Consider the following 18164-nt stretch of genomic DNA (forward strand, 5'->3'; position numbering starts at 1 on the left):
TCAAGTCTGAATTAGGCACTATGTCTAGTCCCAAAGTGCATGACTTTACATTTTTCTATATTAAACCTCATTCTCCATTTAGCTGCCCAAACTTCCAGTTTAAATAAGTCGTTCTTTAGGGACCATGAATCCTTTTTGGAGTTAATTACCCTACATAGCTTGGTATCATCTGCAACAACTGACACTGTGCTTTTCAGACCTAGTCCTATGTTATTAATAAATATAAGGAACAGTAATGGGCAGAGTACTGACCCTTGCGGTATTCCACTGAATAGAGTGGCCCAGTTGGAGTACATCCCATTTACCATAACTCGCTGTTCCCATTTATCCAGCCAATTACTTATCCAAGTACAAATAGTGTTTCCTAGGCTGAGCTCTCTTAGTTTGAAAAAAAGCCTCATGTGAGGCACTGTGTCGAAGGCTGTAGCAACATGTAAATAGAATCAGAATCAGCTTTATTGGCCAGGTGTACTCACGTACACTAGGAATTTTTTGCGGTACAGTGTATCGCCAAGCAGCAACATGAAGGGGGAATACACAGCATAAGAAGGGGGAAAAACTTAGCATACATTACACGTATGAGTTCATACTGCACATTGCAACCGTACGATAGACTCAACATATTAGACATATTATACATGTTAGACTTTTTATACATTGTTCAGCTGGTGGACAGCTAGTGGGAAGAAGCTTTTAATGGATCTGGTCGTCTTCGCGGGAATGGACCTGTAGTGTCTGCCTGTTGGAAGTGGTTCAAACAGTTTGTGACCTGGGTGCTGCATATCTGCCACGATTTTCTCCGCTTGCTTCCTGACCCTTGACTGGTATAATTCCTGGATGGAAGGGAGGTCATCCCCAACGATCTTTTCAGCTGTCCTCACCACTCTTTGCAGACTCCATCTGTCACTCTCATTGGCAGCTCCATACCAGACTGTGATCGAGGAACATAGGACGGATTCTACGATCGCTGTGTAGAAAGTGAGCAGCAGCTTCTGCAGGATGTTGAATTTCCTGAGTTGCCTCAGAAAGAACATCCGCTGCTGGGCCTTCTTTACGACAGTGCTTATGTTGGGTCCCCATTTAAGGTTTCAGGAAATTTTTGACTCTAGGAATTTGAAGGAATCGACCCATGAAACCACGCTGTCTAAATCACGAGTGGTTGCATGGCATTGGGTTTCCTTCTGAAGTACACCACCATCTCAACTGTTTTGAAGGGATTTAGGTCAAGGTTGTTTCAGCCGCATGACTGCGTTAGCCGTTCCACTTCGTGTCTGTATGCAGATTAGTCTTCGTCCTTGATTAAGCCGATTATGGTGGTGTCGTCTGCGAATTTTATAATTTTTACTGATTGCTCGGCCGAGGTGCAGTCGTTGGTATATAGAGAGAAGAGCAGGGGGGAGAGGACACATCCTTGAGGGGCCGCCGTGTTAATCGTGCACCCACTAGACGTGAATGACCCAGCTTTCACCACCTGTTTCCATGCTGTCAGGAAGTCGCTGATCCAGAAACATGTTGATTCTGGGACCCCTAAGGAGAGGAGTTTGGCTTGCAGGATACTGGGGACGATTGTGCTGAATGCCGAACTGAAGTCAAAAAATAGGACACTCGCATAGGAGCTCAGTTGGTCTAGGTGCTGTAGGATGCAGTGCAGCCCCAAGTTAACTGCGTCCTCGATACTCCTGTTCGCTCGGTATGTGAAATAGACCACATCAACTATGTTCCCCGGTGAAGATTATCGCTCACTTTCTCACAGAAGCTAATTAAATTAGTTTGGCATGACCTGTCCCTCACAAAACCATGCTGATTCCTATTGATAACATTATCCAAGTACTCCTGTATGCAATCCCTTAATATCCCTTCCAGTATTTTCCCCACTATAGATGTCAAACTAACTGGTCTATAGTCGCCAGGATGAGTTTTGATTCCCTTTTAAACATTGGGATTACCTCTGATATATGCCAGTCCTTTGGTATCATTCCTGTTTTAATTGAATCAGAGAAAATCATATATAAAGGCCTTGCTAGTTCTGAGTTTAGCTCCATAAGAACCCTTGGATGAAGTCCATCTGGACCAGCAGATTTGTTAATCTTCTTTTTTTAGTCTCTCACAGACTACTTCCTCATTCAAACAAGTACTCAGTAATGGTACACTATCATTACTTATGTTATTTACTACCTCTACCATCTGGTCCTCTCTAGTAAATACTGATGAAAAAAATGTGTTCATTATTTCTGCTTTTTGTTTGTCATCATTAATCAATACACCTAACTCTCCTATTAAAAGTCTTATATTCTTTTTTTTAACCTTTTACCGTTTATATACTTAAACTTTTTAGGGTTTGTTTTACTCTTCTTAGCTTTTTGCTTTTCGTTTTCTATTTTAGCTGTTCTGATTTATTTTTTGCATTTCCAGTTACAGTACTTCTAGTAGCGGAATGACTCCTACTTCCCATGTGATTTGAACACTTTAAAGCGCACCTCTTTTTAGCCATTTCATCCTTAACCTTCTTACTAAGCCACACTGGTTTGTATTTAGAACTCCTGTGTTTGCTGCCCATGGGAATTAATTTATCAGTATATTTATCGAGCAAACTTTTAAAAGCATCCCACATTTCTGCAGTGTTTTTACCATGAAACAAAGTATCCCAGTCAATGGGGGTAATTCTGAGTTGATCGCAGCAGGGACTTTGTTAGCAGTTGGGCAAAACCATGTGCACTGCAGGGGAGGCAGATATAACATGTGCAGAGAGAGCTAGATTTGGGTGAGTTATTTTGTCTCTGTGCAGGGTAAATACTGGCTGCTTTATTTTTACACTGCGATTTAGATTGCAGATTGAACACACCCCACCCAAATCTAACTCTCTCTGCACATGTTATATCTGCCTCCCCTGCAGTGCACATGGTTTTGCCCAACTGCTAACAAAGTTCCTGCTGCGATCAACTCAGAATTACCCCCAATGTCCTTTAATGCTTGTTTCAGCATGTCAAAATTAGCTTTTCTAAAGTTCAAAATGTTTGTTGAACCCTTATAGTGAAGCTTTTGAAACCGAATATCGAATATGACCATATTATGATCGCTGTTTCCCAAGGTTTCCCCTACTTATATAGAAACATAGAATTTGACGGCAGATAAGAACCACTTGGCCCATCTAGTCTGCCCCTTTTTTTTCATCCTTTAGGCAATCTCAACTCTTTTTGAACCTTAATTCTTTGTAAGGATATTCATATGTCTATCCCAAGCATGTTTAAATTGCTCTACAGTCTTAGCCTCTACCACCTCTGATGGGAGGCTATTCCACTTATCCACTACCCTTTCTGTGAAGTAATTTTTCCTTAAATTTTCCCTGAACCTCCCCCCTTCAGTCTCCGTGTATGTCCTCGAGTTCTATTACTTCTCTTCCTTTGAAGAATGTTTCCCTCCTGAACTTTGTTAAGACCTTTGATATATTTGAAAGTTTCTATCATGTCGCCCCTTTCCCTTCTCTCCTCCAAACTATACGTTAAGATCTTTCAGCCTTTACGGGTAAGTTTTGTGATGTAGGCCATGCACCATTTTAGTTGCCCTTCTTTGTACACTCTCTAATGTATTTATATCTTTCTGGAGATATGGTCTCCAGAACGGGACACAGGATTCCAGATGGGGCCTCACCAATGACCTATACAGTGGCATTACCACTTCTTTTTTCCTGCTACCGATTCCTCTCCCTATGCAACCAAGCATCTGACTTGCCTTCCTCATTGCTTTGTTGCATTGCTTTCCTGCCTTCAAGTCACTTGAAATAGTGACTCCTAAATCCCTTTCCTCCTCAGTAGTTTCCATTATAGTACCTTTGATACTATATTTAGCCTTTGGGTTTTTGAGACCCAAGTGCATGATTTTGCATTTTTTAGCAATAAACTGTAGTTACCACGTTCTTGACCATTTCTCAAGCCTACCTAGGTCATCAATCATTTGTTTTACCCCTCCCGGTGTGTCTACCCCGTTGCATATCTTTGTATAATTTGCAAAAAGGTATACCTTCCCTTCAATACCATCTGCAATGTCACCAACAAAGAGAACTAAAAAAAATTAAAGAGAACTGGACCAAGTACAGATCCCTGGGGTACTCCACTGGTAACATTTCCCTCCATAGATTGAACTCCATTTACTACAACTGTCTGTTTCCTATCCTGCAACCAGGTTCTTATCCATTTAACCGTTTTATAATCCACCCCCACGCTTTCAAGTTTATTTAGCAGTCTGCGATGTGGGACAGTGTCAAATGCCTTACTAAAGTCTAGATATGCTACATCTACAGCTCCCCCTTGATCTATTATTTTCGTCACAGAGTCAAAAAAGTCAATAAGATTTGTTTGGCATGATCTCCCACCAGTAAATCCATGCTGTTTTGGATCCTGTAAGTTGTTTGATTTAAGATATTCCACAACTCTTTCTTTTAATAGTTTTTCCATTACTTTCCCTACTACTGATGTAAGGCTTACTGGTCTGTAGTTACTTGCTTCTTCCTTGCTTCCACTTTTGTGCAGTTGAACTACATTTGCTCTTTTCCAGTCCTCTGGAATAGCATCTGTATTTAGTGACTGGTTAAATAATTCTGTTAAAGGTGTAACCAGCACATCTTTTAGCTCTTTGAGTATCCTTGGGTGTATCCCATCTGGTCCCATTGATTTATCCACTTTTAGTCTTGAAAGTTCTGTTAGGACCTTCTCCTCTGTAAATGTACTTTCATCTGCCTTATTTTTATTACTTTAGTATTTGATATTATCTCCACATTATTAGTTCTAAAAATCAGGTGGAATCTGCTGTTTCTGCATGCTTTTTAAGGGTGATACCTTAAATGGGATCAGTATGAATTCCCGTTGCACGGGATTCGGGCGTTCGAAATACAGACGCCGGGATCCCACTGGTGAAAAAGCCGACAGGGGTGAGTAAGGGGTGTTCTCCCCTCTCCTCATCTAGTATACCCATTGGGTAGAAGGCCTTCAATAAGTATAGAAAATTTAAATTTTCCTTGGTACTATGACCCTATCTTCAGTTTACGGCATAGATCTTCAATCTGCGGCCTTCCAGCTGCTGTGGAACTACACATACAAGCATGCTCTGCCACAGTTTTGGTATTAAGGCATGCTAAAACTGAGGCAAGCCATGCTGAGATGTGTAGTTCCACAGCAGCTGGAGGGCCGCAGGTTGAAGACCCATGGTTTATGGCATCAAAATCACAATGCTTTTGACTAGTGGGTGGTGAATACAATGTGAGAATTAAAATAAATGTATACATATGTATATGGAGGCAATGCATTTAACATTACATTGGGCTCAGTTTAGATCGGTGGGTCACAAAGTCGGCCCTCAAGACAGCCTAACAGTACCACATTATTTAAGGATATTCATAGTTAAGCACATACTGTATGGATACATTAAACTGACTGATGTACAAATTAAGTCACGTTGCTCAAGCATGGCTATCTTTAAAACACGGACTAGTGAAGTACTTTGGGAATGTCTAATTAAGATTAAACAATATATAATATGTATTCACCATACTGAACTAATATTTTAAATTATTAAGATAATTAAAAAGAATACCTCTGACGCCATCTTGTTGATTTGAGGATGTCTTCAACTACACAAACAGAAACCTGAAAGATTACAATAAAAAAGTTAAATAGGTTTATCTTAAACATAAAATATAATTTCTTTAGTCATAACTACAGGCACACACTTAACGTGCGTTAATATATTTGATCACCGACTGAAAAGGTTGGGTATGAGATACCGGCAGTCAGGATGCCAGCAGTCAGAATACAGACACCGACAATCTGACTGCTTGAAATCCTGACAGGAGTGCAGGAGGAAGGTTATGCTAATCCTAACCCTAACCTCCCCGCAGTCTAACCCTAACATGTATAGTTACGCTCAGGATTCCGTCTGTTGGGATTCTGACAGCTGTCGGGATTCCGGCACCTGTATTCTGACTGCCGGGATCCCAACTACATCCCCACTAAGAACCTTATCTTTATATTATCAGGACACAACAAGACCCTTACCTTAAGTGCATTATTGTATGCAGCTATTCCTGTTTTTGGAGAGAAAAAAAAACAGCTCCCAAAGTTCATTGGAACAAACCACAACCCTCACCCAGGTTGTCTTTCTCTCTTGGTAAGGTCATATGTTCACTACTAAAGGACTGATTCATTTCAGCATGGTGAATCTTTCTAGAATGGTACATCGTGTCCATCAGCATCGAAAGTTTATAGTGTGCAAGGTAAAACTTGCAATGTCAGCACTATCATAACTGACAAATATGTATGCTGGCTCCCTGGCAATACTAGTTCCATACCAGCATCCCTGTCTAATAGGGTGTCCGGTCTTGGGCTTTCAGGCCAATTCTTTAAAAACATTTTTATAAAAGCAGTTTACTTTGCACCATTTTGCAATGCAAATACAAGTTGAGTATCCCATATCCAAATATTCCGAAATACTGAATTTTTTGAGTGAGACTTATAGTGAAACCTTTGTTTTCTGATGGCTCAATGTACATAAACTTTGGTTAATTCACAAAGTTATTACAAAAATTGGCTAAAATGACCTTCAGGCTGTGTGTATTAGGTGTATATGAAACATAAAAGCATTCTGTGCTTAGACTTGGGTCCCATCACCATGATATTTCATTATGGTATGCAATTATTCCAAAATACAGAAAAATCCGATATCCAAAATACTTCTGGTCCGAAGCATTTTGGATATGGGATACTCAACCTGTACAGTTGTTTTTTTCATGCAGGATAAATACTGGCTGCTTTTGCATGTAGACCACAAATAGTGGACTGTTTTATTTGTACACTGCAATTTAGACTGAAGTTTGAATACCTTCCTCTAAAATTTTAAGCTGGGCACACACTGAGCGATATGTCATGATCAGACTGACATATTGCTCACACCGGCACATACTGGGCAGTGTGTATGCCTGATATGCGGGTGCCCACCGTCGGTAGTATGCTAATGAAGGACATAACATGTTCATTAACATCATGACAATGTGTACGGGCTGGGCTGACAGGCATTCGTTCTGATGTCAGAATGAGTGTCCGTTGCTCAAGTGTGTACCCATCTTAAATCTCTCTGTACATTTTGTGTCTGACACACCTGAAGTGCACCATGGTTTTACCAAGGTGCAAAGTTGTTGTTTTTTTCTTTTCACCTAAATCAGAATCTCTAGCAGGGATTGACTAAATATTCTCTATAGAGCCCTGCATGATATTATGTGCACTATATAAATAATTGTAGGAATGGATCACAACGCCCTAGAGTATCACCATTTTTACCACGGCATCCCTAGACCAAAAGTTTCTTATTGAAAAATGCAGATTTTTTTTTTTTTAAATAAAGTACACTGTACTTACTGGCCATACTTACGTTCTGTTAAGTGGTGGTGGACAGGGTTGCACTTGTTTGTCCACATATTATATGATCGTCAGCCACCAGCACTGGTTTTGCCAATCACATGGATAAATAATTTGATTTATTTAAGTACCAACAACAGGTGGCAGTGGCACCCATATAAGTGCCCTGTGGCACCCATGGGGGGCAGATGTATTAGGCCTGGAGAAGTGATAAAGCAGTGATAAGTGGAAGGTGATAACGCACCAGCCAATCAGCTCCTAATGTCATTTTTAAAACCCGTAACGACTGGCTGGTGCGTTACCACTTTCCACTTATCACTGGTTCTTCACACATCTGCCCCAGTTTGGGAACTACTGTGCATTATATATATATATATATATATATATATATATATATATATATATATATATATATACACATATATATATACACACATATACACACACGCATTTAGGTGCATTTGTTGAGTAGAATTGCTCTGTACACCTGCAGATTTTGCAAATGAGAGCATACCTCTCAATTCTAGGACTGCAGCTGGCAGCACAGAGTTCATTCTGGACTTTACAGAACGACTCGTACACTGACAGTACTTAACAATGCATTTATATTACAGGATAGATAGTGTGTCCTGGACGGACAGTACCGGCACTTACTACTGTATATGTCTCTCACCTGTGCGGCGCTGTGCGGGCTTCCTCCCCCTGGAGCAGCTTCTCCTTCTGTAGCTCTGGCTCAGGCCAGACGCTGATTGGACTGAAGCAGAAGCCGCATACCTGCCAGCCGCTGTGTCATGTGCAGCCCCCCGCCTCCTAGCGCCCAATCACAGCGGGGGTCAGGGGAGGCTGGGCTGATCTGACTATACATGTGATAACATTGCTGGCTATCACATTCACTGGTACTGTAGCTATAATAGTGTTGCAGACCTCAGCACAGGGGGAAGGCTTTACCTGGCGGGCGGCCGCCTCATACACCGTCTCGTACCTTATCTAAACTATGTGTAATAGCTGCTGCATAGACACATTCTGTGACATTAGTAATATATATAATTTGCTCATTTTCGCCGAATTACAGAACAGTAACATGTAACTAGGCAACGAGAAAAGTTTCAAATAACCATATTAGTGGTGACGGAACGTTGCTCGGAACCACTGTAGCAGCGGCTTAGTTTCTTTCCGGGGGAATGGATATGTGGTAGGACCGCTCTGTAGACACACGGACGCCGGTGCCATGGAAGTGTAAGTACCATGGACGTGCAGGGTTACTGTGTGGCACATCACAGTATACATGGACTACGGCAGTGTCAGTGTGCACACCAGCCGGGAAGCCGTGCCTCTTCATGTGCGGCGTCCCATGCACCAGTGCTGGCAGATGTTCTGCAGCTGGCAGGGGAGGCAGCAGGATATATTGTGATGTGATGAAACGCACAGGGATTAATGTATTACTTTTTCTTTTCTAATTTGAAGCATTTCTTGTTTGTGTTTCAGACAGGATGCAAATGCAGCTCTCCTAAGCAATTACGAGGTATGCATATACAAAGCTTACATTACCCAGTGTGTGTTTCGAAAGGTGGGCTATAGTTACAAGATGTGTGAACCTGCTATTATGCTACAGTTGCATTAGATCAGACGTGTCAAACTTGAGGCCATGGGTAATTTTGTGTTCCAAGTTTACCACCTGATGCGTTACGAGCTTAACTTCGATCGGGCAGCATTCACCATTCTGTACATGTGTGAGTAGATAGTGATAGAGATGCGGAAATGTCCATGGGGGGAGCTGCTGCACATGCCCGGCTGCCTTTGCAAAGCTCTGCCCCCTGCTGCATCCCGCCTGTTAAGTGCCATTAGCACTGAAGCCGTCACGCTCTGTATGTGTGTGTGCCCGACTGGCCTGTGTACCCAGCTGCCCTAATTGCAGGAGGGTTCTCCTGGAATCTGGATTGAAATACATCTCTCAACGAGGAAGGTAAATTGGAGGGGGCTGGCACAGGAGACGCAGAGGGCTTGTGGCTGGAGGAGATACAAGGAGCAAGAAGGATACCAGGAGGCATGTGGCTGGACTTGAGGAATGGGTGTGGTATGGAAAGTAGATAGTAACTAGGTCGACCACTATTGGTCGACAGGGTCTTTAGGTCAACATGAGTTTCTATTTTGTCCTAGAGGATGTTGGGCACTCTCAAAAGACCATGGGGTATAGACTGGATCCGCAGGAGACATGGGCACTTCAAGACTTTCAAAGGGGCGTGACCTGGCTCCTCCCTCTATATCCCTCCCCAGACTCAGTTTTAGAAATGTGCCCGGACGAGACACAGGGCACTCGGGGAGCTCTTAGAGTTTCTCTGAAAAGACTTAATGTTAGGTTTTTTCATTTTGGGGAGATCTGCTGGCTACGGACTCCCTGCTTCGTGGGAAAGAGGGGAGAGCAGTCTAGACCCACTTCTAATGAGTTTCAGGGCTCTGCTGCTGCTGACAAGATGCCTTCAGCTCCTGAGGGGAGATGAACGACGGGCTCTCCTGGATGCTCCCTCCCACAGCTTGCCGTCCCCCCTCTTCAGCCAGAAGTCAGAAGACAGGTGAGTATTGAGGAAAAGACATCTTCAAAAAGACGGCATATAAGAGGTACTGCACAGCGGCTTGCTCAGTGTGCGCCAGGCTCCCGTTCAGGTCACACCGCCAGCCAGCATTAGGAGGGCATGCTGGGTCCTGTGGTGCCATTTGGAGGATACAGGGGTGCCTCCAGGTAAGCTAGCTCTCAATCTGGATATGTTTTGTATGTGCCATTATCATGTGGCCATACATTAAGCAATTGTATGACCCATAGTGGATGTTATTAATTATTATTATTATTATTATTATTATGCTGTGCGTGAGTTTGGGGAATGGTACCCCCCGGGTCTGGTGTGACTGGGCTACCTTGGGGGTAGCACGCCATAATATTTATCTAGCACTTATGTAACACTCTTATTTTTCCACTAATATTACTCTTTTGAGTATTTTATTAACACCCTTATTTTTGTAGCACTTTCTAACCCAAAGCTTTCTTTCTTAACACATATTAACACTTTAGTATCTTAATGGTGTGCTGCCCTAGGGTGGCCGGGCCTGAGCCGACTTTGTGGGGTCCAGGCCCTGGACTTATGCTTAGTTAGGGACCTCCAGTAATAGAGCAGCCGTGAAGTGGCCTGGAGGCTTATCATATCTTTTGCAAAACATATGTAACGAAGAGCTCTAAATTTTCTATTATTACATAGTATATAGTTCTTCTTACTAACAGCCAGCAGAGTGCGTGGGGAAAAATCCCTTTTGTTTTTCTTACCTCTATAAACTGGCTGGCAATGATATTCAGTGCCCAGGCACTGTCCGCAATACCCCCACCAGGATAAATAAATAAAATTAAGTGGGACGAAGCGTGCCATGTTGGGGGCGGGGCTTCTTGCTCACTGGTGCCATTTTCCTCCTCCTCAGTGAAGTCGCTGGTCCTTCCTCACCCGCAGCAAGTACCAGGGGGCTCAAAACAGAAGGGGGGGGGGCATGTTTATTTATTATAAGTAAAGCGCAGCAGCTCTGGGACATTTATTAGTGTGGTCAGACCTGCTTATTTGGCGCTGGGGTGTGAGCCGGCTATTTCCCTTTGTGTTCCCTCAGACTTGGTGTGTGTGCTGTCTCTGGGTAGTCGACATGTCGGAGGCAGATTATCCTTCTTCAGGGGATACTTTATCAGGGACACCGAATGTTTTGGGGGTGGCCCTGTCGGCACCGCCGACTGCAGATTGGTTAACTACATTGAATGCCTTGCATGCTAGTGTCATGTCGTTAAATAAAAAATTTGATCAGTCTGAATCTCAATCCCAGGTGTAAAAAAGATCAGTGGAGGACGCTTTATTACAAATGCAAGACCCTGCGGGGTCGCACAAGCGTAGTTTTGACCAGTTAGTTGACACGGATACCGACACGGACTCGGAGGCCGATGTCGATTATGCTGATTCTAGGTTGGACCCTAAATTGGCTAAGAGTATTCAGTATATGATTGTTGCTGTCAAAGATATATTGAATATTAATGAGGACCCTATTACACCTGAAACCAGGGTCCTTATTTACAAGTAAAAGAAGCACTCGGTTACCTTTCCTGCTTGTTTCGAACTGAACGCTCTCTTTGATAGCATTAGGAACAGCCCTGATAAAAAATTTCTGATTCCTAAAAGGATCAGAGTGGCATACCCCTTTCCCGAGTCTGATAGGGATATGTGGGAAAATCCCCCCACAGCAGACAAAGCCCTGGCGCGTTTGTCAAAACAGGTAGCCCTCCCTGCAGCTCAATCGACGGCCCTTAAGCAGGAGGCTACCCTAAAGGCTATTTTCACTACTACAGGGACGCTGCTCAGGCCTCTTATTGCGTCTGCGTGGGTCAGTAGTGCTATTGAAAAGTGGGCGGACACTTTGTCTTCTGATTGGGATACTCTGGATAGAGATATAACCAAGCGTTACCTGGATATTATCAGAGATGCAGCTGCATACTTGAAAGAGGCTGCAAGGGATGCTGGCCTGCTAGGTGCTAAGGCGAATGCTATGTCCGTTGCGGCTAGGCGAGCGTTCTGGACTCACCAGTGGAATGCTGATGCTGATCCCAAGAGAAATATGGAGTCTCTTCCTTTTAAGGGAGGTGAACTTTTCGGTGACGGTCTTACTGATTTAGTATCAGCAGCTACCGTGGGTAAATCTACCTTTCTCGAACGTCCTAGTGGATGCTGGGGACTCCGTAAGGACCATGGGGAATAGACGGGCTCCGCAGGAGACATGGGCAATTTAAGAAAGAATTTAGATTCTGGTGTGCTCTGGCTCCTCCCTCTATGTCCCTCCTCCAGACCTCAGTTTGAATCTGTGCCCGGACGAGCTGGGTGCTGTTAAGTGAGCTCTCCTGAGCTTGCTGTAAGAAAGTATTTTGTTAGGTTTTTTATTTTCAGGGAGCTCTGTTGGCAACAGACTCCCTGCATCGTGGGACAGAGGGGAGAGAAGCAGCCCTACTCTCTGAAGCTAGGTCCTGCTTCTTAGGCTACTGGACACCATTAGCTCCAGAGGGATCGTACACAGGATCTCACCCTCGTCGTCCGATCCCAGAGCCGCGCCGCCGTCCCCCTCGCAGAGCCGGAAGACAGAAACCGGGTGAGTATGAGAAGCAAGAAGACTTCGAAATCGGCGGCAGAAGACTCCGTTCTTCACATGAGGTAACGCACAGCACTGCAGCTGTGCGCCATTGCTCCAAACACACCTCACATACTCCGGTCACTGTAAGGGCGCAGGGGGGGGCGCCCTGGGCAGCATATGGACCTCTGTTGGCAAAAGTACTCATATATACAGTTGGGCACTGTATATATGTATGAGCCCCCGCCAAAAAGATATGTATTTTAGCGGGACAAAAGCCCGCCGTCGAGGGGGCGGGGCTTCTCCCTCAGCACTCACCAGCGCCATTTTTTCTCCACAGCTCCGCTGAGAAGAAGCTCCCCAGGCTCTCCCCTGCAGATCACGGTAGAAAAGGGTAAAAGGAGAGGGGGGGGGGGGGGGGGCACATAATTAGGCGCAAAAAACACAATATACAGCAGCTACTGGGTTAACATTAAGTTACTGTGTTATTCCTGGGTTATATAGCGCTGGGGTGTGTGCTGGCATACTCTCTCTCTGTCTCACCAAAGGGCCTTGTGGGGGAACTGTCTTCAAAAAGGGCATTCACTGTGTGCGTGGTGTGTCGGTACGCTTGTGTCGACATGTCTGATGAGGAAGGCTATGTGGAAGCAGAGCGGGAGCAAATGAATGTGGTGTCTCTGCCGACGGCACCGACACCTGATTGGATGGATATGTGGAAGGTTTTAAATGATGATGTTAATTCCTTGCATAAAAGGTTAGACAAAGCTGAAACCTCAGGACAGTCAGGGTCCCAACCCATGCCTGATCCTATGTCGCAGAGGCCGACAGGGTCTCAGAAGCGCCCACTATCCCAAATTATTGACATAGATACCGACATGGATTCTGACTCCAGTGTCGATTACGATGATGCAAAGTTACAGCCAAAATTGGCTAAATCCATCTGTTATATGATTATAGCTATTAAGGATGTGTTGCACATCAGAGGAAACCCCAGTCCCTGACAGGAGGGTGCATATGTATGGGGAAAAGAAGCCGCAGGTAACTTTTCCCCCCTCACACGAGCTCAATGAGTTTTATGTGAAAAGGCTTGGGAATCTCCAGATAAAAAACTGCAGATTTCCAAAAAGATTCTTATGGCGTATCCTTTCCCGCCAACGGACAGGTTACGCTGGGAATTCTCCCCTAGGGTGGACAAAGCTTTGACACGCTTATCCAAGAAGGTACCCCTGCCGTCACAGGATACGGCTACCCTCAAAGATGCTGCGGATCGCAAACAGGAGGTTACCCTGAAGTCCATTTATACACATTCAGGTACCTTACTGAGGCCGGCAATCGCGTCGGCTTGGGTGTGTAATGCTGTAGCAGCATGGACGGATACCTTATCTGAGGAACTTGATACCTTAGACAAGGATACTATATTAATGACCCTGGGGCTTATTAAAGACGCTGTCCTTTATATGAGAGATGCTCAGAGAGACATTAGCCTACTAGGTTCTAGAATAAATGCTATGTCGATTTCTGCCAGAAGGGTCCTGTGGACTCTGGAATGGACAGGTGATGCCGACTCAAAAAGGCACATGGAGGTTTTACCTTACAAGGGTGAGGAATTGTTTGGGGAGGGTCTCTTGGACCTGGTCTCCACAGCTACGGCTGGGAAGTCAATTTTTTTGCCATATGTTTCCTCACAACCTAAGAAAGCACCGTATTACCAAATGCAGTCCTTTCGATCACAGAAAAACAGGAAAGTCCGAGGTGCGTCCTTTCTTGCCAGAGGCAGGGGCAGAGGAAAGAAGCTGCACAACACAGCTAGTTCCCAGGAACAGAAGTCCTCCCCGGCCTCTACAAAATCCATCGCATGACGCTGGGGCTCCACAGGCGGAGCTAGGCCCGGTTGGGGCGCGTCTCCGAAATTTCAGCCACAAGTGGGTTCACTCAGAGTTGGATCCTTGGGCAATAGATATTGTGTCTCAGGGATACAAGCTGGAATTCGAAGAGATGCCCCCTCACCGATACCTCAAGTCGGCCCTGCCAGCTTCCCCCTTAGAGAGGGAAATAGTGTTAACTGCAATTCACAAATTGTATCTTCAACAGGTGGTGGTCAAGGTTCCCCTCCTTCAACAAGGAAAGGGTTATTATTCGACCATGTTTGTGGTACCGAAACCGGACGGTTCGGTCAGACCCATATTGAATTTAAAATCCCTGAACATGTACCTAAAAAGGTTCCGGTTCAAGATGGAATCGCTGAGAGCGGTCATTGTAAGCCTGGAAGGGGGGGATTTTATGGTGTCTCTGGACATAAAGGATGCATACCTTCATGTCCCCATTTATCCACCTCATCAGGCGTACCTCAGATTTGTGGTACAGGATTGTCATTACCAATTTCAGACGTTGCCGTTTGGTCTCTCCACGGCTCAGAGAATATTTACCAAGGTAATGGCGGAAATGATGGTACTCCTGCGGAAGCAAGGGGTCACAATTATCCCATACTTGGACGATCTCCTCATAAAAGCGAGGTCAAGAGAGCAGTTGCTGATCAGCGTAGCACGTTCTCTGGAAGTGTTACGGCAACACGGCTGGATTCTGAATATTCCAAAGTCGCAGTTGGTTCCTACGACTCGTCTGCCTTTCCTGGGCATGATTCTGGACACAGACCAGAAAAGGGTTTATCTCCCGATAGAGAAGGCTCAGGAACTCATGACACTAGTCAGGGACCTATTAAAACCAAAACAGGTGTCAGTGCATCACTGCACTCGAGTCCTGGGAAAGATGGTGGCATCGTACGAGGCCATTCCCTTCGGCAGGTTCCATGCGAGGACCTTTCAATGGGACTTACTGGACAAATGGCCCGGATCACATCTTCAGATGCATCGGTTAATCACCCTATCCCCCAGGGCTAGGGTGTCTCTCCTGTGGTGGCTGCAGAGTGCTCATCTTCTCGAGGGCTGCAGATTCGGCATTCAGGACTGGGTCCTGGTGACCACGGATGCAAGCCTCCGAGGGTGGGGAGCAGTCACACAGGGAAGAAATTTCCAAGGTCTGTGGTCAAGTCAGGAGACTTGCCTTCACATCAACATCCTGGAACTAAGGGCCATTTACAACGCCCTACGTCAAGCAGAGACCCTGCTTCGCGGTCGACCAGTTCTGATTCAGTCAGACAACATCACCGCTGTGGCTCATGTAAACCGACAAGGCGGCACAAGGAGCAGGGTCTTGATGGCGGAAGCCACCAGAATTCTTTGCTGGGCGGAGAATCATGTAAGCGCACTGTCAGCAGTGGTCATCCCGGGGGTAGACAACTGGGAAGCAGACTTCCTCAGCAGGCACGACCTCCACCCGGGGGAGTGGGGACTTCATCAAGAAGTCTTCGCACAGCTTGCAAGTCGGTGGGAACTGCCACAGGTGGACATGATGGCATCCCGCCTCAACAAGAAACTACAGAGGTATTGCGCCAAATCAAGAGACCCTCAGGCGATAGCTGTAGACGCCCTGGTGACACCGTGGGTGTTCCAATCGGTCTATGTATTTCCTCCTCTTCTTCTCATACCCAAGGTGTTGAGAATCATAAGAAAAAGAGGAGTGAGAACAATACTCATTGTTCCGGATTGGCCAAGAAGGACTTGGTATCCAGATCTGCAAGAAATGCTCACAGAGGACCCGTGGCCTCTTACTCTAAGACAGGACTTGTTGCAACAAGGGCCCTGTCTGTTCCAAGACTTAACGCGGCTGCGTTTGACGGCATGGCGGTTGAACGCCGGATCCTAGCGGAAAAAGGCATTCCAGATGAGGTCATTCCTACGCTGATAAAGGCTAGGAAGGACGTGACGGCTCAACATTATCACTGTATATGGCGAAAATATGTTGCTTGGTGTGAGGCCAGGAATGCCCCTACGGAGGAATTCCAGGTGGGCCGTTTCCTTCACTTCCTACAGTCGGGAGTGACTTTGGGCCTAAAATTGGGTTCCATTAAGGTCCAGATTTCGGCCCTATCCATTTTCTTTCAAAAAGAGCTGGCTTCTCTACCTGAAGTTCAGACGTTTGTGAAGGGAGTGCTGCGTATTCAGCCCCCTTTTGTGCCCCCGGTGGCACCTTGGGATCTTAACGTGGTGTTGAGTTTCCTGAAATCTCACTGGTTTGAACCACTCAAAACGGTGGAATTGAAATATCTCACATGGAAGGTGGTCATGCTACTAGCATTGGCTTCGGCTAGGCGTGTGTCAGAATTAGCGGCTTTGTCACATAAAAGCCCCTATCTGGTTTTCCATGCGGATAGAGCAGAATTGCGGACCCGTCCACAATTTCTGCCAAAAGTGGTTTCAACCTTTCATATAAACCAACCTATTGTGGCGCCTGTGGCTACTACTGACTTGGAGGATTCCGAGTTACTTGATGTGGTCAGGGCTTTGAAGGTTTATGTAGCCAGAACGGCTAGGGTCAGGAAAACAGAATCTTTTTTTATCCTGTATGCTTCCAACAAGCTTGGTGCTCCTGCTTCAAAGCAAACTATTGCTCGCTGGATCTGTAATACGATTCAGCAGGCTCATTCTGCGGCTGGATTGCCGCTGCCAAAATCAGTTAAGGCCCATTCCACTAGGAAGGTGGGCTCTTCTTGGGCGGTTGCCCGAGGGGTCTCGGCATTACAGCTGTGCCGAGCGGCTACTTGGTCAGGTTCAAACACTATTGCAAAGTTCTACAAGTTTGATACCCTGGCTGAGGAGGATCATTCGGTGCTCATTCGGTGCTGCAGAGTCATCCGCACTCTCCCGCCCGTTTGGGAGCTTTGGTATAATCCCCATGGTCCTTACGGAGTCCCCAGCATCCACTACGACGTTAGAGAAAAATAAGAATTTACTCACCGGTAATTCTATTTCTCGTAGTCCGTAGTGGATGCTGGGAACTCCGTAAGGACCATGGGGAATAGCGGGCTCCGAAGGAGGCTGGGCACTCTAGAAAGATTTAGGACTACCTGGTGTGCACTGGCTCTTCCCACTATGACCCTCCTCCAAGCCTCCGTTAGGACACCGTGCCAGGACGCGCAGACATAATAAGGAAGGATTTAGAATCCCGGGTAAGACTCTTACCAGCCACACCAATCACACCGTACAACTCGTGATACTATATCCAGTTTGACAGTATGAAAAACAACTGAGCCTCTCAACAGATGGCTCAACAATAACCCTTTAGTTAACAATAACTATTTACAAGTATTGCAGACAATCCGCACTTGGGATGGGCGCCCAGCATCCACTACGGACTACGAGAAATAGAATTACCGGTGAGTAAATTCTTATTTTCTCTAACGTCCTAGTGGATGCTGGGAACTCCGTAAGGACCATGGGGATTATACCAAAGCTCCCAAACGGGTGGGAGAGTGCGGATGACTCTGTAGCACCGAATGAGAGAACTCCAGGTCCTCCTCAGCCAGGGTATCAAATTTGTAGAATTTTGCAAATGTGTTTGCCCCTGACCAAGTAGCTGCTCGGCAAAGTTGTAAAGCCGAGACGCCTCGGGCAGCCGCCCAAGATGAGCCCACTTTCCTTGTGGAATGGGCATTTACAGATTTTGGCTGTGGCATGCCTGCCACAGAATGTGCAAGCTGAATTGTACTACAAATCCAGCGAGCAATAG

The 18164-nt window shown here is 45.5% G+C and overlaps 2 protein-coding genes across 5 annotated transcripts in view; one reads left to right on the forward strand and one right to left on the reverse strand.

Annotated features, from left to right (window-relative positions):
* Positions 1 to 8165, reverse strand: part of ASL (argininosuccinate lyase) — a 201269-nt gene extending 193104 nt beyond the window's left edge. For 2 of the 3 annotated variants that reach the window (XM_063953842.1, XM_063953841.1), the window contains exons 1-2: positions 8077 to 8165; positions 5587 to 5639 (exon numbers count right to left, since the gene is read on the reverse strand). In XM_063953842.1, coding sequence (XP_063809912.1) covers positions 5587 to 5598 — 12 coding nt within the window. In that variant the 5' untranslated portion in view covers positions 5599 to 5639; positions 8077 to 8165. The remainder of the gene's footprint in view (positions 1 to 5586; positions 5640 to 8076) is intronic. The other variant, XM_063953840.1, reaches the window with a different exon arrangement.
* Positions 8166 to 8312: 147 nt separating this feature from the next.
* CRCP (CGRP receptor component) overlaps positions 8313 to 18164 on the forward strand; it is a 179936-nt gene continuing 170084 nt past the window's right edge. The window contains exons 1-2 of one of the 2 annotated variants that reach the window (XM_063953843.1): positions 8313 to 8639; positions 8889 to 8970. In XM_063953843.1, the coding sequence (XP_063809913.1) occupies positions 8632 to 8639; positions 8889 to 8970 (90 nt within the window). In that variant the 5' untranslated portion in view covers positions 8313 to 8631. The remainder of the gene's footprint in view (positions 8640 to 8888; positions 8971 to 18164) is intronic. The other variant, XM_063953844.1, reaches the window with a different exon arrangement.

This window comes from Pseudophryne corroboree, chromosome 2 (genome assembly GCF_028390025.1).
Source record: "Pseudophryne corroboree isolate aPseCor3 chromosome 2, aPseCor3.hap2, whole genome shotgun sequence".
NCBI classification, from domain to species: domain Eukaryota; kingdom Metazoa; phylum Chordata; class Amphibia; order Anura; family Myobatrachidae; genus Pseudophryne; species Pseudophryne corroboree.